This window comes from Apodemus sylvaticus, chromosome 6, assembly GCF_947179515.1.
Source record: "Apodemus sylvaticus chromosome 6, mApoSyl1.1, whole genome shotgun sequence".
Classification (NCBI taxonomy): Eukaryota; Metazoa; Chordata; class Mammalia; order Rodentia; family Muridae; genus Apodemus; species Apodemus sylvaticus.
In genome coordinates, this window is record NC_067477.1 from 52,093,711 (window position 1) to 52,116,204 (window position 22,494).

General features: G+C 44.2%; 1 protein-coding gene across 1 annotated transcript; it reads left to right on the forward strand.

Moving 5' to 3' along the window:
- The first annotated feature begins 20,418 nt into the window (after nucleotides 1-20,418).
- Nucleotides 20,419-22,104, forward strand: LOC127688060 (protein Red-like). The gene has a single exon (XM_052186796.1). The coding sequence runs from the start codon at nucleotides 20,419-20,421 to the stop codon at nucleotides 22,102-22,104; it is 1,686 nt and encodes a 561-aa protein (XP_052042756.1).
- Nucleotides 22,105-22,494: the final 390 nt, after the last annotated feature.

The following is a 22,494-nucleotide window of genomic DNA, read 5'->3' on the forward strand; positions in this document are numbered from 1 at the left end:
TGACAGGAAAGCTGCCTTGATCTTGTACTTGTCAGTTTCCAACACTCTGAGGAAATTGATTCCTATTCTTTATCAGTAGCCCAGAGTACTGGTTACTTTTCCCATTGCTGTAACAAAAGCAACGTAAGAGACAACATTTTTATTTTAGCTGATGGTTCGTTCCAGCACACGGTGATAGGGGAAGGCGTGGCCTAGCTCATGATTCTATAGCAATGGGAATGTACAATGTGGATTTGACATCATGGTGGACAGATCACAAGAAATGAAGACTAGAAAGAGTCCTGTCTCTAAGGAGTCACTTCTGCCAAAGGACACACATCCTCCTTGAACAACACCAGTACTCACACATATGAACCCGTAGGGGATATTTAACATTCAAACCACAACCACATTCTGTCCTTGACCGTAGGCTCATGGCCAGGGCACAGGGATTTCTCCATGCCAACTCCACTCATGTGCCAGCAGCTTTCCTCAGCAGACACCCCATACTCTTAGCATGTGACACACCCGAAGTCCCTGTTTTAACTTAGACTTCACCTTTCCCACCATATGCACAATCCACTCAGGAGTTTCATGCAAGGAATCTGATCTTGCTACACACTGTGTCCCTACATTTTTTTCCTGAAACTTCACTGCATGCCCTGTAGTTAATAACTCTTGCATTCTGTAAGCCTGCAAAATCAGCACCATGTGGAAAAGGTTAAATTCTGCTGCACCTTGAGATGTAGCTTTCGATCAAAGTTTCAGGAGCTTCTGGGTACCTACACTGTGGAACTTGGCAAACCTTTCCCTATATGGTCATTTTCTGAGCAGGGGACCCCTGTAGCTGCTCTGCTTTTCTAGTCACTCTTTTATTGAAAAGGAAAATCTTTCAAATGTATTTTTATACTCTGAGGCCTTTGAAAGAAAGGATTTCAAGCTCCAGGCATCTTTTTTATTGTCCTGATAAAAAAAAGTGTTCTGTGTCCCTTCAATGATTCTAATCTGGTTAACAACTGCCACCCCTTGGTCCACAGCATTTGATTTGTTCACAACTTTAAATATAATCATGTTCTTTTCTTTGATAAATTGCACATGGCCGGTGTCACACACGTGTATGTGGATGGGTGTATGCACAGGTGCACATGTGTGTGGAGTCACATATGACGACTTCACATGCCATTCTTCTGGTGTCTTTCATCTTTCATTTGAGAAAAGGCCTCACATTAGAACTTTGCCAGGTTGTCTTCACTACCTGACCAGGGAACTCCTAGAGATTCACCTGTCCCTCACTTCCCATCTCACCGCCATTGGGATTACAAGTGTGCGCCACTATGCCTGACATTTTATTTGTGGAGTGTGGAACTCAAACTTGGGTTCTCATGCTTGTGAGGCAAAGGCTTTGCCACCTGAGCCATCTCCCCATTGCCAAACTACAGATTCCATTTACATCCTACTGATCTACCTTTTCTCCACCTCACTGTAAATCCGGCTAAAAGCAGCAAGCAGTGACAATGCTGCATCCTGAATGTGCCATCCTGAAATCTCCTCTTCCAAATAAATGAGTCCATTACCTTTGAATTCAGCCTCATTCAGCATTTCAGGACAAAGGCAAACACACCAGGATCTTTCATCAGGGCCCAACAAGAATGGCCTCTAACCCAAGTCTTGGTAGAGTCCTTGCTCCCATTTGCAACCTTGTGAATACAGTCCTATTTTCTGCATCCTTATCCAGCCTCCATTCTTCCACATTTCCACCAGAATCAACCACTAGGCTCTATTTGTGGACTTCTAGTGTTTCTCTTCTCTGTACTTACAAGCTCTTAGACACTCTCCCGAGTCCAAAGGTCAGTTCCAGAATTAGAATAAAGAAAAAACCCCACTTCTTCCTGGGAGTCTTCTATATTTTCTAATTATTGTAGCAAAAATACCTGAAGGAAGCACTGCAGGAGAAGAGGGGGTCCTTTCCATTATAAATGAAAGAGTAAGAGGAATATTCATAGGGAAAATAGTACCAGGATTAAAAAAAAGAGAGAAAAAGCCTGAACATTTAACATTATTTATTTGCCAGATTCACAACTTAAGTGTGAAACCATGTGTGTGTGCATGTACTCTGCAAACATACACACACACACACACACACACACACACACACGTAACCATCCAGCAGTCATGGGCAAATTGGGTTTACCTGAAAGGGAGGCTGGAATTAAGGTCGGGGGGGGGGGGGGGTGAGAGAAGAATGGAACCAAGACAAAAGTTCTGATCAAGGCTCAAAGTTTATTTTTCAGTTCTGCGTTTATATAGGGAAAGACCCAGCCTTAGGTTCAGCTGGGTTCTTGTTTCAAAGCAAGCTTCAGTAAGCAGTCTTGTTTTTGCAGGAATACTGTGGATGTGGTAAACAGGAGACTCCACTCCAGGTGGGCCAGGCAACTATGGCAAAACAAGGTTTGATTAGCCCGCTCAAGGCTGGGGGAAGGGTACACAAACATTTACATTTTAGTACATGTGCAGACTTAGCATTTTGCTTCTGTCTTTATGGCATTACCAAGTTTGCATTTTTAACAGCTACACACTATTCCATTTTCTAATTACCTCACTATTATGTAATATCCCTTATACTCTATCCTTAGATTGTCTTTTATTTTCTTGTGATTATAAGTAGCCATATACATAAAACTTGTCGTATTTTGGAATTCTCTCATGCATATAAATACTTCCTCGTGTCCCCATAAGTCTGTATCTGAGAAAAAAGCCACAGGCTCAGTCCCCATAAAGTGTGTTTGAAGACCACAGCCTGGGTCAGAACTTAATACTGACTAGCCAAGCCTCTCCTAAGCAAACATCTTTACCCATAGTATCTATGCCTACAAAGCTGAGGAACTGCAGCAGATAATCCCTATTGTTACATCAGTGCTTAATATTTTCTTATTTGCTTGGTGGACCGGCCTCATCCAATGCCATCATCTTTCTTTTTTAGGGTTGAATAGACACAAGATAAAGATGCAATGTCTAGGACACTGTTATGCTTGGTGCCCTAGAGATACCCAACATTATGTTAGAATAAGGTTGATTCCACATCTCATATAACTCACTGTGTGGATTTTAAATAACCTTTGGTTCAGATTGTAGAGTTCATTAGGGCCATGTCAACCTGTTTCCCAAGCTCCACACAAACTATTGCTTGTTTTTTAGATACTAAAACCTCACATTTAACTTGTTCCTTTGTGTTCCTAGCTTTTATGTGTGACTCAACCTTCATTTTTTTTGAACTGCTGCTTTAACAGGGTTTCTCTGGCAAAGTCTGTGCCAGGACCTGAGTCACAGAGACATAAATTTTAATGTCTAAGAATTTCCAACTGAAGAGCCAGGACACTGAGACGAGGCAGGGAGGACAAAGGGACATCTGAGCAACCATTCTGCCCCTCACCACCTGCCAAAGGCTGCCATTTGGGAAGTAGGAAAGGAAGCCAGTGGTGGATGCTGACCTCGGAGGCTGGAGATGGTCCACGTCCTGCTCCTCGGAGATGAGCTGTGTTGAGAAATAATGTTTCAGAAGCGTTTCAATGACATGGCAAGACTTGGGGCCTGCCAGGGATAGCATTTCAAAAATTTGGACTCTAAATATAGGGAAGTTTGTTTCTGCTAAGTGTAAAGAGAGTGATTTAATGGTTTACAGAATGGAAGTAAGACAGCTCTGGGATAAGCAGGAATGACAAAGACTCGAGGCAGGTTGTAGTGAGTGATAGAACCACCAGCTAGTGGGGGCTGTGTGGGAAATGGCAGCTGAGGTGCTGGCTGTGCACACATAAGGACACACAGTGATTGACAGTTGTGCTGTACTTCCGCCCAGGTAGCCTTGTAGGAAGCACAGTAGTTCTAGCTTTTGCTGTCACAGATGGAGAGCCTTATCTAGCACTGCCATTAATAACTCCAGAGGACTTTGGGAAAATGCAGAACAAATATTGTTCTTCCTCCAAATAGATTTTGACAACAGAGAATGAGTTGTGGAATTTTGAGCATGCCAATGTCAATCAGTGCTGGACTATGACATATTTTCTGAATGAGATTTTCTTTTTAATATAATTCTGGTACCCAGAATACCATGCTACCCACATATGAATTTTATGGTTTTGCCAGTCAAGCCAGAAGAATCTCTGATGAGATCCCTCTAAAAACGAAGCCTAGACAAGGCCTGGGTGTGGCAGTGCACTTAGGAAAGGATCCTGGGGACCAGGAGTGGGGTTGTTGAAGGAGTGACCTAGAACCAGGTAAAGGGCCAAAGCGCAATGACTGTGAACTGCCATTGGACATCAGGGGCTCAGTTCCTACCACAGACCCCTGAAGGAACAGAAGAATGTCCGTCAGAGTGGCCCACTGAGGAACAGAGGTGTAAGGGAATTTATTTACTAACTTCTGTTTTCTGTTCATTGAAGATTGTCTGCAAGATGGGGGTGGGGGGTGGGGACTGGGGGGTGGCGGGTGGGGGCTGGGGGTGGGGGGTGTCTCTCCAGAACTTCTGAAACAATAGGAAACAGATAGATGATGATGATGATGACAATGACGACAATGATGACAATGAAGATGATGATGATGAAAGAGAGAGGAGGAGGAGGAGGAGGAGGAGGAGGAGGAGGAGGAAGAAGAAGAAGAAGAAGAAGAAGAAGAAGAAGAAGAAGAAGAAGAAGAAGAAGAAGAAGAAGAAGAAGAAGAAGAAGAAGAAATAAGGATGCTTATTGTGTTATTGTAGAGCTCGAGTAGTCTTAAAGGCTAGCCAGCCTCACAGTTATCATCTGAAAGTTGGAGAATCAGAAAAGCTAGACCTATAATTCAATCTGAATTTAGAGACCCAGAAACCAAGTCCCAAGAGCAGAAGAAAACAATTAGAAAAACTTTTTTTAAAAAGAAGTAAAGAAGGAAAGAAAGATAAGAGATAGGGTGGATCACACAGCTCAAGGGGCAACAAGAGACTTTACCTATCTCTGCCCTTCTGTCCCAGCTGACCCTCACAGAGCTGATGCATATTGGCAACAGTTATTATCTTTGCAAACCTACTCAAATGCTAATTTTTCTGGAAACACCTCACAGTCACACTTAGAAATAACCCTTCACCAGCTAGTGGGTGTCATTTAACACAGTCAGGTCAATGCAAAGAGTTAACCACCCCAGTCTCCTAACACGTTAGCCTCCCCCACATTCAGATCTCATCTATGTCTGTTCTCAGAGCTTTGGAGAAGGTCTTTGAAATAAAACCAGAGAAGTGCCCTGGTACGTGCTTGAGGCAAGACATTGAGACTGTCCTCTGACTAGTCCTCATGGCCATCTTAGGTCTGCACCAGAGACAGATGGCTCTAATACAGGGTATAGCCACCATTGACATCTCAATCCACACCTCACTGTGAGCTCTACACTGTCCTAGCACAGAAACTGTGCTAATGAATACAGGTATGAATTAGGGTCTCTGGTAAACCAGTAAGTTGGTGGTTCTCAACATAAGGGTTGCAACCCCTTTGAGGGACACATATCAGATATCCTGCATATCAGATATTTACATTGCACTTCATAACAGTAGCAAAATTATGGTAGCAACAAAGATAATGTATGGTTGGGCTCATCACAACATGAGGACCTGTATTAAAGGGTTGCAGCATCGGGAAGGTTGAGAACCACTGCAGTAAGCCAGTTCTAACATGGCTTCCTGACCCTTCTCTCCACAGAGTAGTAGTGGCACTTCTTGCTGTCCATCCTTAACATGTGGGCACATCAGGGAACCTAACCAGTAACCTCTTAAGCTCACTAGGAGATTAAATCCTAAGTCACAGGAAAATGAGCCTAGGAGGACCCTAAATCATGGGAAAATGACTCTAGGGCAATAAACAACTGCTAAACAACTTTCCATCCCCCTCCCTCTCCCCAGCACCTTCCAGACACACTCCTACGCATGTTCTCAAGTTCCTACCAGGATATATTAGTAATAGCTCATAGTTCTTCCAGAGAAATGCTGTCTGATCCTGCAGCAGACACTGTTCAGCCCATGCTGAGAACGGATCCAATAAATATGGTAGAAATGATGGGGGTAGGGATAGATCTTGAGAAGATGGGATCATGTTGCAGTTGAGATTTCCATGTGGTGTGTTGGCAAGGACTGGGGAGGGCAACAACTTTCCAGCAGGGTAGAAGAGACTGCTTCTTCCATCTTGTAGAATATGGGCTTCAACAGCCTCAGGCACATCTACCAACAAGTTTCCTGCTGCTTCTGTACAAGGTCTCTGACTTCACCAGAGGATGTTTGCGACCAACATTTACAGAGGTAGAGCTGCCCCTCATAGGCAGGAGATAAACGTTCCTTTACTGCTGCTGTGCACTTTCTGTGTCTCATGGCTTACCCTAAACTTACAATCTACAACCCCTTTTCTTCAAGGTTCTAGAGCTGATAACAAATCATCCAACTCAATAGTGCTCAGCCTCAGCCTCATAAGTATAAGCGTGTCTGAGTGCTCACTGTCCCTATCTGTCACACACACTAGAGTCTGGGCTATTGGGAGGTGCCACTCCTGGCAGTTCTCAGGAGCTCATGGGAAATGGCAGCAGAGTCCCCTAATTGTCTAATTGTTTTCATTATCCTATCTGAGGCTTTGACATTTCCACCTGAAAAGTCTTAATTTGTAAGTCTGAAACAAGAATTTTGTGTGGTGGCCTGAGGGATAACCCTAGGAAGCTGAAGCAAAGGATAAGAGAGTCAGAGGAGAGGAGGAGAGGAGAGGGGAGGGGAGGGGAGGGGAGGGGAGGGGAGAGGAGAGGAGAGGGGAGGGGAGGGGAGGAGAGGAGAGGGGAGGGGGGAGAGGGGAGGGGAGAAGGGAGGGGAGGGGAGAGGGGAGGGGAGAGGGGAGGGGAGAGGGGAGGAGAGAGGGGAGGGGAGGAGAGGGCAGGGGAGGAGAGGAGAGGGGAGGAGAGAGGTGAGGAGAGGGGAGAGGGGAGGGGGGAGGGGAGGAGAGGAGAGGGGAGGAGAGGAGAGGTGAGGAGAGAGGTGAGGGGAGGGGAGAGGGGAGGGGGGAGAGGGGAGGGGAGAGGGAGGGGAGGGGAGAGGGGAGGGGAGAGGGGAGGAGAGAGGGGAGGGGAGGGGGAGAGGAGGGGAAGGGAGGGGTGAGGAGGGGAGGAGGGAAGAGGGGAGGGGAAGGGAGGGGTGGGGAGGGGAGGAGAGAAGAGGGGAGGGGAGGAGGGAAGAGGGGGAGGGAGGGGGGAGGGGAGTGGAGAGGTGAGGGGAGGGGGGGGGAGGAGCGGGGAGGGGAGGGGAGGAGCGGAGAGGAGAGGAGCAGAGCAGAGCAGAGCAGAGCAGAGCAGAGCGAAGAGAAGCAAAGAGAAACCCCACTACATTGTTGCTACCACCTTCTGGGGGACGATCAGCTGTGGGTGACCTCCTAGCCACTTCTGTAGGGAAGCTGTACTGTTGTTAGCCCTTTAAATCTTTTCTCACATCAGCAAATGAGATTCAGTGGAGAAAGTCAGTTAAAAAAAAGTGCATTTTGAGGGGCCTGATCTCCTTCAGTAGTTAGAACAATGGGTGCCTACCAAGAATGAATCCAGAAACTGACATTTTTATAGCTGTGCTTAGAGAGCTATTATTCACAATGGCCAAAAGGTGGAAATGACCCAAATATCATCTGACAGATGAACAGATAAACAAAATATGGCATGCTCACAGTGAATGTCCTACTTTGGTTTCTATTGAGTGGGGAGTTTGTGCTTTAGTAACAACACATTTCAGCGGGGAACAAGAGCTCTGGTGTGAACCCTGGTATGACTGCACTTGATACCACCAAGCTTTTGTTTAAAATTGTTAAAATAATGTATTTCACATTTTATACATTTAATTATACTTTTTAAAGGAAAGGAAAGGAAAGAAGGGAAGGGAAGGGAAGGGAAGAGAAGAGAAATCCAGGAAGAGGCAAGTGGGTTTTTATAGACACACATAAATCAAAATGCCTGTTTCAGTAGTGGCTACAGAGTAGTGTAGCCAGTTTCCACCCAGCAGCCCCACCCAACTCCCTCCCTCTCTGGTCTTTTTATGGAATACAGAGAGTAAGGAAATGGAACCCAAACTGTTGGGTGGTTGCACCTGCTCAAACTCTCACCGCTACATTGTTGCTATCAGCTTCTGGGGGACGATCGGCTGTGGGTGACCTCCTAGCCACTTCAGCAGGGAAGTTGTACTGTTGTTAGCCCTTTAAATCTTTTCTCACATGGGCAAATAAAGATTCAGTGGTGTTGAATCACCTTCTGAGACTTACCCTATGGAAGCACTTCTCTTGGTGGCTAGCCACTCCAGGGCTAGCTTCTGGCTAGACTCTAACTGGGGAAAGACTGAGTCAGGAACATGTTAGTTTCGCCCATTGTGGCAACTCACTGGTCACTATGCAAGGAACATTGCTGTGGTCTGTGGTCTGAAACTCTCAGCATTCCCATACATCTCACAAAACCTCCTCTACAACAGGAAAGTTGAAGGTGGGGAGGGATATGCCCTTGTCCGCATTGTATAAATAACATAATTAAAAATACATGGTTCCTACTGAGGGAGAGAGAGCAAAAGATTTTCTACACAGAATAATGAAAGCAAAAGAGAATAGAACAAATGATTTAATCAGGAAATCACCAGATTATAAATGTTTGTTTATATTTTTTATTTAAGTGTGTGTGTGTGTGTGTGTGTGTGTGTGTGTGTGTGTGCCTGTGCATGTACAGGTAACTGGAAAGGTCAGTAGATGGTGTCAGGCCACCTAGAGCTGGAGTTACAGATTATTCGCCTGCCACAGTTGCTAGAAACCAAACTCCCATCTTCTGAAGGAGCAACAAGGGCTTTTGTCTGCTGAAGCATCTCTCCATCCTTCCATTTCACAACTCTTATGTCATAATTTATACAGAAGAATGATGTGCAACATATGCTGAAGGCATTGGGAGAAAGTTTGAGAACAAGACACTCCACAGATCATTTTTAAATGAAAAGGAGGAGAGATGATTTTACAATGGCTGGATCTGGCAGATAGTCTATAAGAAATCAGATGTGATCACTTTATGGGTTGCCAAGAGGAACAGATTCTTCTATGGGTGGACTTATCATTATAAAATAGATCAACACATCTCTCAACCCATATTTGAGAAGCTTCTCTTTGTAGCAGGGCGTGGTTAACACAAGACCTATGGCAGGCTGAACTGAAGACCGCGAGAGACTGTATAATGCTTAGCGTAAAGGGGACAGATACACTGTACCTCCCCACCCCTCTCAAGGCTCAGGGATCACTGGAGGGACAGAAATGTAAGAGGGAGGTAGTGGATGACTACAAGGAGGAGGAGGCAGCTGCACATATGAACTCACTGCGGTTGTGACACCACACACAAAATCTGTTCAGTCCCAAGCCAGGGAGAATCCAAGCATGGGGAGGGGAGTTGGACACAGTCCCGACCATAGCAGTAGTGTGAACAGCAATCTTTAGCTACTAGGAGAGGGAGGGTCAGTTTTCTATAAGAGAATAGCCTAGATAAATGGACCACCCTCCAATGGAAGTCCACATATCTAAGACTTTGGACAGTCAAATTGGACTTGGGATTTTTTTTTTAAAGTGCACAATGTTGGGTGGATAGAGAAGATAAGGGCAGCAAGTATATAGTCAATGCAGTGTATGAGCTCAAAACTCTCAAAGAGGGAATACAGATTTAAAGGAACAGGACAGATGTTGAACAATCAAGGTTTTTACCCTGTTTTCCCATCTTCCTGTATGACTGTAGCCTTTATAATAACACGATTTATAATAACATTTTACCTAATGAATGAAAGGTATTTCAGAGCCTGGGCATACAGAGCAGGCCTTAAAAGCAATGGCTGCTCTTCCAGAGGGCCCGGGCTCAATTCCCAGCACTCCTGTGGCAGCTCACAGCCATCTGTCCTAACTCCAGGTCCAAGGAATACACCCTCTTTCTAGCCTCAGTGGGCACCAGGCACACATGTGGTGCACCAGCATACATGCAGACAAAATACCCATATACAAAATAAAATTTTTCAAATAGAATATTCCCATTTTATAAGCCAAATGAACAAAAGAGGCAATAGTTAGTGACTGCGAATGTCTTCTTAATTCATGATAATTGTTCCATATCTCCTTGCCAGGCCAAAGGAACCAAACTTAGACTGATATGGTCCCTGAGATCCCTGATGCCAATCTTCAGGAAACACCTGAGGACAGATGAGCATACTGAATTGCAGGGGTGTCTGATCAGAAAAATCACTCTAGAAGCCCAAGGAATCCCCCGCAAAAATAGAAAGGGAAAGTACGTGTTCCAGTTAGAGTTTCTATTGCTGTGAAGAGACACCATGACCAAGGAAACATTTGTAAAGGACAACATTTAATTGGGGTAGGCTGACAGGTTCAGAGGTTCTGTCCACCATCATTGTGGTGGGAAGCATGGCAGTGTGAAGGTAGGCATGGCGGGCAGGAGCTGAGAGGCCTACATCTTGATCTGAAGGCAAACAGGAGAAGATTGTCTCATGGGAAGGTAGCAGGAGGGTCTCAAAGCCCCATCCCCTCAGTGACACACTTCCTCCAACAAGGCCACACCTCCTAATAGTTCCATTCCCTGGGCCAAGCATATTCAAATTACTATAGCATGATCATATTAAAATTTCAAACATGTCTTCCTTGATGGGCACAACTGGACTATCATGTGCAGGCATTCAATTTGGTGAAGAAAGTTTGTACACCACCAATTACTATAAAAGTGACGAGAGAAGCAGGGTATACTTGGGAGTTAGAGGAAGGCAGATGTCTGAGTTCAAGAACATTCTGCTCTACAATGGGAGTTCCAGGAACACAGAGAAATCCTGTCTCAGGGAGAGAGAGAGAGAGAGAGACAGAGAGAGAGAGAGAGAGAGAGAGAGAGACAGAGACAGACAGAGACAGAGAGAGACAGAGAGAGACAGAGAGAGACAGAGAGAGAGAGTAAAAAAAAACTGGAATCTACCACAGAGATAAGCACACATGGTTCCAGCCAAAAATGTGGCAGAGGAAGGCCTTGTTGGGTATCAGTGGGAGGAATGGTCCTTGGTCAGGTAAAGGCTCAACAGAACTCCAACAAAGGAAAACCTGGGGGGGGGGAGGTGGGAGTGTGTTGGGTGGAGGGGCATATATGGGGAAGCAGGGGAAAGGAGGAGGGGGAGGGGCTGGGGCTCTTAGGGGAGGGGAATATCAGAAAAGGTTTTACCATTGGCAATGTAAGTGAAGACAATATTCAATAAAAAAATAGAAGCAGGAAAAAAGAATAAAATTTGAAATGTTGGAATAAAGATCATTAAAATGATGAAAAATGAGAAAATGTGAGAAGGCATCTGAAGTAAAGAACAAAATTCATTTACTCATTTACCTATTATGTCGCTGAGGCTGGCTTCAAACTTGTTATGTAGGCAAGGATGGCCCTGATCTCTCTTCCTCTGTCTCTGCAATCTCCAAAGAGATTACAGACACATCTTATACTATCTTGGTAGACAACGGTCTATTTTTTTTTTGTTTCATTGTTGTTGTTGTTTGAGCGGTAGTTGTAAACATGTTACTTTAAAAAAATTAATTGTAGCTGGGATGTGGTGGCACCTGCCTTTAATCCCAGAACTCAAGAGGCTGAGGCAGGAGGATCTGAGTTTGAGACTAGTCTGGTCTAGAGAGTGAGTTCCAGGGCAGGGCTACACAAAGAACCCCTGTCTCAAAAAATAAAACAAATAAACAAGTATAAAATAAAAATGAAAAATTGTCATAATTTTATGTGCATGTGTGTACATACATGTGAGGGGGTGTGCACATGTACAAGTGCAAGTGATTGTGCACTGCCAGTGTTTGGAAGTAACAGATCAACAGATAAGGGGTCTTATCTTTTATCACTCTCTATTTTATCTTTAGGGACACAGTCTCACTGAATTTTGGTCTCCCTGAGGAGAGCTAGGGTGAAATGGCTGGCCAGCATGCTCTGTCTTCCTAGTGTCTCCATCCAAACAGTGTTGGGACTAGGTTAGTCATAGGTACTGAATCTCAGGTCTTCATGCTTGCACTGACAATAACTGCTCTTGTGTAGCTCTGTTTTACATCCTAATTAACAAAATTTAACTTACACAGAGTACACTAAATAAATAAATAGCAAATAAAATGTTTGAGTTTCATTTGGATCCTGATTTGAACAAACCAGAAAAACAATGTTAGGCTTGGGAAGTAAATGCTTCCATGTACTGGGCAATTGCTCAGGCCTTGATTTATTATATTTAGAAATTACTGTAAATTTTAGGCATAACAATGTTATTGTGTGTTTTAGAAAAAAATTGCATTAAAAATGCTGACATTACTATTTGAAATTTATTTTAATATAACTTCCCAGGAATAGAACAATCAGGTACAGGCATAAGTGAGACAAACTGGCTGTGTGCTGGACAGACACACTGACTGCGGAGAGCACGAGCAGTCCTGAAACTCTCCCTCTACCTCAGGGAGTGCTTGAATTCCCCACAAGACAAAAATGACTTTTATCTATATTATTTCGATAAGAAGTTCATGGCAAAAGAAAGATGATGCATCCCACAAATCTTGTATATGGCTGGTGTCTTAGGGTTTGTATTCCTGCACAAAACATCATGACCAAGAAGCAAGTGGGGAGGAAAGGTTTATTCAGCTTACATTTCCACACTGCTGTTCATCGCCAAAGGAACTCAAGATGGCAGAATTCAAGCAGGTCAGGAAGCAGGAACTGGTGGAGGGATGTTCCTTACTGGCTTGCTTCCCCTGGCCTGCTCAGCTTGCTTTCTTATAGAACCAGGACTACCAGCCCAGAGATGGTTCCATTCACAATGGGCCCTCCCACCCTTGATCACTAATTGAGAAAATGCCTTACAGCTGGATCTCATGGAGGCACTTCCTCAAGGAAGGCTCCTTTCCCTGTGATAACTCCAGCCTGTGTCAAGTTGACACACAAAGCCAGCCAGTAAAGGTGGTCCGGCAATCTCCTCTCTCCTCAACGAATTGATTTAAAAGATAATCAGGAAAGTAGAACATTCAGGGCAGGTGTCCTTGTCCAAATATCCCTGAGTGTCCAATACCACATTGCCTCTCTGGATCTGCCTGGAATAAAAACAAAAACATTCTACCTCCCCTTTGTAGGGTGCTGTAAGTGTGCAGAGCAAGACTGGAAGCCGAGGTACCGCCACCTGGTAGGACACAAACAGACATTGTGCGTTGAGAAGATGCCTGTCTCTGACAATAATAATATGTGTTGTTTTCAAGGCCTCGCTGCTCCCATTCCCGGCTGGCATCAGCACTGTGTGCCTTCTGGGGTGTCAAATTGAGAAGAAAAATGTTTTTACTACCACCCTGCTGTTTTTCAAAATAACACATCCAGTGAGCCAGCTGTGTTAGAACAGAAAGCACAGCACTTCTGAAGTCGGTGTTGTGTAACCGGTGTTGGTAACCATTTCTCGAACTTCTTCTCTCTCACCCTTGCACACTCTAAGACAAGGACCACATGGATGGCTTGTGGGGTGGCATCTGTTATCAATAGTTTCCATCAAGAGGTGGAAAAACTTCATTAATCCCATAATTTTAAATATGGTTTTGGAAAAATGGCTCGTAGTTTACAAAGCAGTGCTGTAAGTTCATGTAGTCACTGTGCCATCTGTCTGAATCTTGAAAGGAGGAGAAATAAGGTTTGTGTTTTGTATGTAACGATCAGTGTTGAGAATGCAGATCTAAGCAGAGAGCATAGCTGTCTGGTCAGCTAGATTGGGCTAGAAAAGAATGAATATATTCCAGTGCTCAAAGAACATGGCCACCTGAAAGCACTCTGTGCAATGCGTAAGGGGTGGCACTCTCCCATAAAAAAGAAGAATGGTAACAATGTCAGGGCCCCAGCCTATGAAATGCTGTTCCCCACAGTTGGCCTCCACCTAATCAAGAGAATCCCTCACAGGCTTCTCCAGAGGCTTGATTCTTGAGGGAGTCTAGATCCTGTTAAATTGATAAAGAATCTTAGTCACCAGCGTTGTCTTAACTCAAGGCTCTGAGTGATATAAAGTAAGACTTATGACAAAGGCCACCTCTGCTATGACCCAGAGGTGTCCAATGTGGAGACTCAGGGTACAATTCACAAACTAGACCCTAACCTTGCTCATAGGAAATTTTGTCTGGTGTCTGTGGTTTTGTTTTTAAGTAATCAAAATAACTGGAAATATATTTTAAATGAAAATACATAACAATTTGTCATCTTTTACTTTTTTGAAAATGCTCATACTCTCACGTTGCAAACGAATAGAATTGATGAGCTGTCTGCTGCAGGGTTCTTTTTCCCTTCCACTTTCTCTTTTTCCTTTCCTTTCTACCCTCCTTCCTTCTTTCCTTCCTTCCTTCTTCCATCCTTCCTTCCTCCCTCCCTCCTTCCTTCCTTTCTTCCTTCCTCTGTGTGTGTGTGTGTGTATGTGCGCGCTTGTGCGTGCATGCATGAATGTGTATGCATGAAGAGAGAACAACCTTAGATGTTCCTCCTTAGATACCGAGTCCTTTTTTGTTTATTTGTTTCTGTTATTGTTCAGATTTAGAGACAGGATCTGGCATTGGTCTAGAGTTTAGGAGGTAGTTGATGCTGGGTAAACAGCAAGCCCCAGAGATTCAAGTCTCCACTTCCCCAGCCATGGCATTATAAGTACACACTACCACATCCAGCTTTTTTTTTTTTTTACTGTGGATTCTGGAAATCAACTTCTAGTGCTTATACCAGCAAGACACTCATCTAGCTGATGGAGACATCTCCTCTAGACTACTGTTTAGCTCTTGGAAGCGCCTACATCAAGTACCCCACACCACTATCTTCCATCAACCAATTGTTCTTGCTCCTGGGTCCTGGGTTCTTGCTGCTACAATCTCCTGGGTCTAACTTGGCTTCTTTTGATGGCTTTCTATAAAGAGATAATGAGTTGGCTTTGAGGGGCAGGACTCCTGTCCATGGGGAAGTTTTATGTGTGACACTGTGAGTTTGAAAGTTGACTATGCTCTTCAGTCAGTTGTAAACCGGTCCTCAGAGATGGATCGCTGTTGTTGTGCCAGCAAAACCAAGTGTCAGCCTTCAAGGTTAAAGCTCTCAGTCTCATCCCTAAAGTCACTGTGGTCAAGTTCCTTGAGATTGAACTACTCAGTTACCTACTCAGTATCCTTCAAAAGTATAAGTTTTACAATTATAGTTTATAATTAGAAAATACTCTGTGAATTGATTGGTTTTGTTAGTTTATGACATTTTATGTAATTGTGTGTGTGTGTCCATGCTATGGGACACTCGTGGAGATTAGAGGACAACGTGCAGAAGTCAGTGCTCTCCTTTTTCTGTGTGTGTCCTAGGGGCCAGACACAACCTGTCAGGCCTGAGACCGGGCTCCATTACCTGTTGAACCATTTCACCAAACCTAGGACCTTTCAAAAATAAATCATATTTGCCTACAACACTATACTTTTGTATGTAGGTGGTGTGTGTGTGTGTGTGTGTCTGTGTGTGTCTGTGTGTCTCTGTGTGTGTGTGTGTGTGTGTTGGGAGATTAAATTAATGAATGAGTACAAAAAGTGAAAGTTTCCATTAAAAAATAAATTACCTTTGCCTCTGAGGTCATCTCTCCCTGAGGTGCTGAGTGTTTGTTTTCAATTGTTTGGTTTTATTAGTATTGTGTTCCATGGTTCTTTATACTCTGTGGAGGGATTTTTTTTTCCTAACTCTGGAATTATCTTCTCTCTCCTCCGTTAATGCTATTGCCTCTGCAGTCACCCACTAGCCTCCTTTATTTCATAATCTCAAAAATGTCCACCTACAGACTGCACCTTAATTGTGTCATCTGCCAAAAGGCAAGATGATTGGGGAAGAGAATCTTAAAAACACTTCCTACACGTTCACACATTGCAGGGTTGGGGACGGCGCTTACATAGCGGGCACCCCGGAGTCCCGCTGTGTCTGCAGAGAACTTTAGAATGATTCATGCAGAAAAATAACTTGGGAAAATGAGCTCTGGAAGATTCTATGTGGCGTGAGTGTCAGAGTTCTGACTCAGAACATCTTTGACATGGCCAAGATCTTTCATCTTTTCCCCACCACAGCCATGAACATAAGCATTTCATTAATTCAGCCACTTACTCATTCATCCATTCATTCATTCATTCATTCATTCATTCACAAAGTGGTCCTCAAGGATTCACTCACACATGTGGCCCAAGATACTATATATGCACTGTGTACAAGTGGACGCCACGGCTTGGGTCCCTTGCACATAGGCACTGCTTTGCATTTAATAATAACCAGATGTTTCCTGAACTCAGAAGCAGTTGGTGGTGTCACTGAAGACAAGAACCCAGACCACATAGCTCACGTTTGCTACCACGAATGATTTGTTTCCTGCACTCTGGGGAAGGGCCATTTGGCAGCTCACAGGGGTTTCTAGAAAACACCAAGGAGAATTACACATATAGTATTTATTTTCTTCCTGCAAGAAAGTATCTTTGGATGACAAATTAGTTATTGCTATAATTTTAAGCTAAAAACTGAAAATTACTTAAAGATTATTTCTAGCTACCACTTCCAAATAACTAAATAACTTGACAAAAAGTCAGAAATTAAATGTCTATCTCCTTATTGTTGCATCCTGTAGTGAGCTGCAACCACATGACACACTGAGAGAAGAGACTCTCTGGATTGTTTCTGAAAACATGTTCATACTTGATTAACAAGCCAGTCACAGAAAGAAGGATCCTGCCGGAGCAGCTACCCAGACTTCTAATCTGCACAGATTACACCTCCTTCTCTCAGCTGCTGAAAGAAAATGCTTGAAGACTCCCATGTCTCTGTGACCCTCTAACAGGTCTCCAGGTATCCAGATCCCAGGAAAATGTTATAATTCAAACTAGCTGCTGCCCAGGGCGTGCCTCATCTCTCTATCTCAACACTCAGAGTTGAGTCTGGAATGCCTACTACACACACACACACACACACACACACACACACACACGGACAGAGACACCTCATTGAGTAACCTTGTAAGACTGCCCAGGCCTCTGGAATCCAGGAAAATAGTAGGTTTTTATTTTCTCTTCTCACTTCCTCTAGAAGGTTTGTAGACCTAGGCTACTGGGCTCTAAAACATCAGGAAGCTACTGATATAATAGGAACACCTTAACCTAATGTACTTCTACTGCCCAGGACCCCAGCAGCCTCTGAACCACACACTACCAAGATCCCTTCCTCCTTTTCCCACCTCTTTCTTGCCTTCTCCTACCACATGGGAATGAGAAACACCTGAGGACAGTACAAAGGACCACCAACCTCTGCCATCCTCTGAGATCTGAAGCAAAGGGCCCATATTCTGCCTTGTGGGCCTGAATTCTCCACACCACGTTGCCTCTCTGTGTTGTTAATAATTCTGACAAATCTGTTGCCCCAAAGCACACTCCTCAATTCGCCCTGTTTAAATGCCTAACCTAAGAATCTTTAATAAATAAATAAATAATAAATAAATAAATAAATAAGGCAGCAGACACTCCTTAACCTGGAATCTGCTTTGACAGGCAAGGACCAAAGTCAATCCATCCCACCCCAGAATTACAGGCTTCCAAATTCATCACTTAATCTATGTGACCTTGGCCAGTCCCTATAACTGAATCTAAGTATTTATCTATAACCTTAAGGAATTATGCCCTATCAAGACAGAATAAATTACCTATCCACAGCAATACAGAGCTACCGTAGGAGTCACATGAGGCTGTGTGCTTAGCACATCTTCCATTGACTCCAAAAGCAAAGGAACAGAGATGCTCTCTTGGGACAGTGGAGCTACAGCCACTGATCCCGGCTTCTGCAAGAGGGAAGAAGTGTACACTAGTCTCACAGAGTATCCAAGGCTCTTACCAGTGTTGGCAAGATGCAACAAAGGGAGCGAGCGGGCTTGCATTCTGAGGAGATCCAGCAGACAGTGTCTTGAAGGCACCTCTGAGCATTGAGGCATGCTGGATTTCCTGGGGCAATTTAAAATGCCACTACCACATAGCAGACCCAAGATTTAAAAAAAAAAAAAGTCTCCCTCGGTGTGAGTGGGGTTCGTGGTTTCCCCATGATAGCCCTTGACTTGTGTCAGTGCTCACACCTGACCTGCCTGATGGGCGCCCTGACAGCCCTGACAGGGGCTGGGCCCTGACAGTTGTCCTGCTTCTCTTGGGGTCTCTGTTTTCCTCTTGCCTGGCTCTAAAAACCTGGTTTAAAACACTGTTTTCAATTTCATTGCATCTGGACAAATCACCTCTCTGTCTTTTCCAGCTGAAATATAACCTTCTGTGGGACAAAAATCTTTGTCTATTTTGTACCTAATGCAATTGACAATCGATTGAGTAAACAGATAAACTGGTTGATTCATAATCTCTGTACATATCTAGAGGAACTCTGAGTGCTCTTCAATCAATTAGTAGGTCCGAGAAAGCTGGGGGATTAGTCTGACTGAACCAGAAGAAACAGTAGGAGGAAGATTTCAATGTTTCATTTTTTTGAACCATATAAGATGCATACTTGCATCATAGACGTCACTCTTTCTGACATCACCAGTAATCCTGAATACGCCTGACTTCTCTTTCTCCCCTTCTCTCTCCCCTGTACCCCCTCATTTCTCTGTCACATCTCAGAATAGCAAGTGCTCTTCCTGCTGCATATGCATCAATACATTTCTTTTTTTGTGCAAATGAATGTTTTAAGAAAAGTGTGAAAACGAACTTCAGTTTCAAAACAGTGATGTTCTAATTAAATATGCTATTATAACAAAAATGTCTGGAATAAGCACTCATAGAACAAGATTGGCAACAGAGAACTGGATTGATTGACAGGGGAAATCATGCCTGAAGTCTCTAGAGGTCCAAGAAACTGATGCAAACAATGACAAGTGCTTTGCTGGGCCTTGGGTCTCAGTGCCCAGGCCCAGGGATGAGCCGCAGGTGAGTGAGGTGAGCTCTTATTTTGGCCCTGGGTTTTTGAGTGCTCACCAGGGATTTGTCGAAGGTCAGGATATCTGTCCTTCTGGGCTGCAGCTCGCCTACCCTTATGATCAGAGAACTCCTTGACTCTATGGCATCTGAGGTAACTGCCTCAGAGGGAAGAAGGGACAAAAACAAGCAGAGCGAAGACACACCACGGTGGGGTGTGAAGAAAACAGAAGGAGACTGAGCAGGGAGGCGTTCAGTGTTATAAATTCATCTCTACAGTCGGCAGCAGAGGCAGCATGGTTCCGAGAGGAAGCCAAGAACCCGGCCTTCCAGTCTCCAGCATGTTGAAACATCATCGAAAATTTAAAATATCTGTTCTTTTATCCTTCAGCCCTTCCCCCACCCAGTCTCCTATATCTTTCATCTAGTTTAGTCAAGTGAATCATTGTTCTACACTAGATCTTTCAGCTAGGAAAGCATAAATACTGTCTCTCTTCATTTCTAGACTGAGACAAACCACCTGAGACAGTGAAGGGAGTTCATGGGCAGCCATTAATGCACTGTGATAAGCAATGCAGAAATACAGTATGAGGCCTAGTGATAAACACCATGAATTCCAAATCCTTAAACCTTTAAGCAGAAAATGAATTTCTTCTTAGCACATGAAGATCTGACCAGGTCCAGTGAGTGAATTTTATATATACCTAAGAATTTTAATCATACAAATAAGTATTAATGGGTCACTTTAAATATGAGATATAGACATATTTATTATAAAACTATTTCTCGCTCTCAATCTTTCTCCTTTGCCTGCTTGCCTTGTGTGACTGAACAACTGCTAGATCCTTCAATTAAAAGCTGCTGCCGACTGTTGCTGGGGAGTTGGACTACAGACTTGTGGTGGCTACTCGTGGTTGTCAACTTGACTACATCTGGAATGAACTACAATCCAGAATTGGAAGGTTCACCTGTGATCCTCATCTGGAGGCTGGGAGATCCAAATTTCTGACCTGGATCTTGGCATGGAGATCCTGAGGCATAGTGGCCATGAAAAGTTTAGGCCCAGGCAAGGTGGTACACACCTTTAATCCCTGGAGACTAAGGCAGGGAGCTCTCTGAGTAAAAGGTCATCTGGGACAGAGCAAATCCCAGATCCAAGGCGTGGTGGCACACACCTTTAATCTGGGCCACACCTTCTGCAGGAGGCCTATATAAGGACTTGAGAAGAAGGAAGATTCATTCTTTCGCCAGCTTGCCTTGTGGGACTGAGCAACTGCTAGATTCTTGGACTTCACAGCTGCTGCTGACTATATTGTTGGGGAGTTGGACTGCAAACTATAAGAAGACATTTACATTACAGAAGACAGATTATATGTTAAAGATTTCCCGTTAAAAGACTCTACTGGACATTTTGAGATTGTCGGAAGCCAAAATGCCAGAGGGAGATAGTGAGCCCTTCTCTAACTCTTTGGCTCCAGATGACCCCGATGTGGTTGGGGGTCCTCATTCCTTCTTCCAATCAAAACTTACCAATGAAGACTTCAGGAAACTTCTTATGACCCCAAGAGCAACACCGACTTCTGTGCCACCTTCTGAGCCACGTCACCATGAGATGCCAAGAGAGTACAGTGAGGATGAAGACCCAGCTGCACGAAGGGGGAACAAGAAAAGCTATTATGCCAAGCTTCTCCAGCAAGGCATTGAGCAAGAGAGAGAACTCGCAGAGAAATACTGGGACCATGCCAAGGAATGGAGAGATAGTACAAACAAAGATTATGAGGAAACTAAGCTGATAAGTACCACAGCCAACTACCGGGCGGTGGGTCCCACTCCTGAGGCACACAAATCAGCAGCAGAGAAGAGAAGACAACTGATTCAGGAGTTTAAATTCTTGGGTGGTGATATGGAACACACCCATCCGGTGAAAGGTTTGGATTTTTTGTTGCTTCAAAAGGTGCGTGCTGAGATCGCCAGCAAAGAGAAGGAGGAAGAGAAACTTCTGGAAAAGCTCCAAAAGGAAACCAAGAAAGATGAGGATCCTGAGAACAAAATTGAATTAAAAACTCGCCTTGGCCGAAATGTGTATCGGGTGCTATTCAAGAGTAAATCATATGAGCGAAATAAGCTGTTCTTACCGGGACGTATGGCCTATGTAATAGACCTGCATGATGAGGGCAGGGACACAGTCATCCCCACCACTGTCATACGCAGCAAGGCTGACTGCCCCACAGTGGAGGCCCAGACTACACTGACTACAAATGACATCGTTATTCGCAAGATCACCCAGATTTTGTCATACCTGAGGCAGGGGACCCAAAACAAGAAGCTCAAGAAGGATAAAAGAAAACTGGAAGAAAAGAAACCTCCTGAGGTTGACATGAACATTTTTGAAGACATTGGGGACTATGTTCCTTCCACAGCCAAGACACCTTGGGACAAAGAGCATGAGAGATACCGGAAACAGGAACGTGATCGGAAACAGGAACGTGATCGGAAACAGGAACGTGACCAGAAACCGGAACGTGATCGGGAACCGGACAGAGACAGGGTGCGAGACTGGGGACTGGAACGAGAGGAGGAAAAGAAAAGGCACAGCTACTTTTTGAAGCCGGAAGTGGATGATGAGCCCATGGATGTTGACAAAAGACCTGGATCTGCAAAAGAGTTGATCAAGTCAATCAGTGAAAGATTTGCTGGGTCTGCTGCTTGGGAAGGCACTGAATCATCGAAGAAGCCAGAAGATAAGAAACAGCTGGGTGATTTCTTCGGCGCGTCCAACAGTTACGCAGAATGCTATCCAGCCACGGTGGACGACATGGACGTAGATAGTGATGAAGAGATAAATTATAACAAAATGGACCAGGGTAACAAGAAGGGTCTCTCGGGCCGCTGGGACTTTGTTACTCAGGAGGAGTATAGTGAGGATATGAACAAGGAGGCTTTGCCCAAGGCTGCATTCCAGTATGATATCAAGATGTCTGAAGGACGGAAAGCCAGACGATTCAAAGAAACCAATGTTAAGGCAGAGCTCAATCGGCAGTGCAAGAAAAGTACAGTCCCCAAGAAGAGGAAGAAGATGGAAGCAGATGGGTTTGAAGTGAAAAGACCGAAGTACTGATCTCCAGTTCCAGCCGTCAGCGCCAGGGCCCTTCTTAGTTGCTGGTTTCTACCGTTCCTCAGAAGGTTGCAAACTGGTTTTGTGAACGTTTATAAGTGTTTATTGTATTAACTCTTTATAGATCTGTGTCCCCAATGCTAAGATTAATGGCAATGCAACACCATATCCAGCATGTTCCATTGAAAGTAGTTACACCTGCAAAACAACAAAAAGACAATATTGAGGTACATTAACTTACAGTAATGAAAAAGGCATTGTTTAATTCTCGAGACTGTATCACCCTATTTTTCATGTAAGTTATACAATAAAAATCTGTTGCTAATAACTTACTAATTAGTGAGTGGTGGAAACGGCTGCTGTTTCTAGCTCACCTCCTCTTCTCCCCTTCTC

Excerpts from the sequence above, each read along its gene's own strand:
- LOC127688060 (XM_052186796.1), top strand. The coding sequence starts at position 20,419 with ATGCCAGAGGGAGATAGTGAGCCCTTCTCTAACTCTTTGGCTCCAGAT.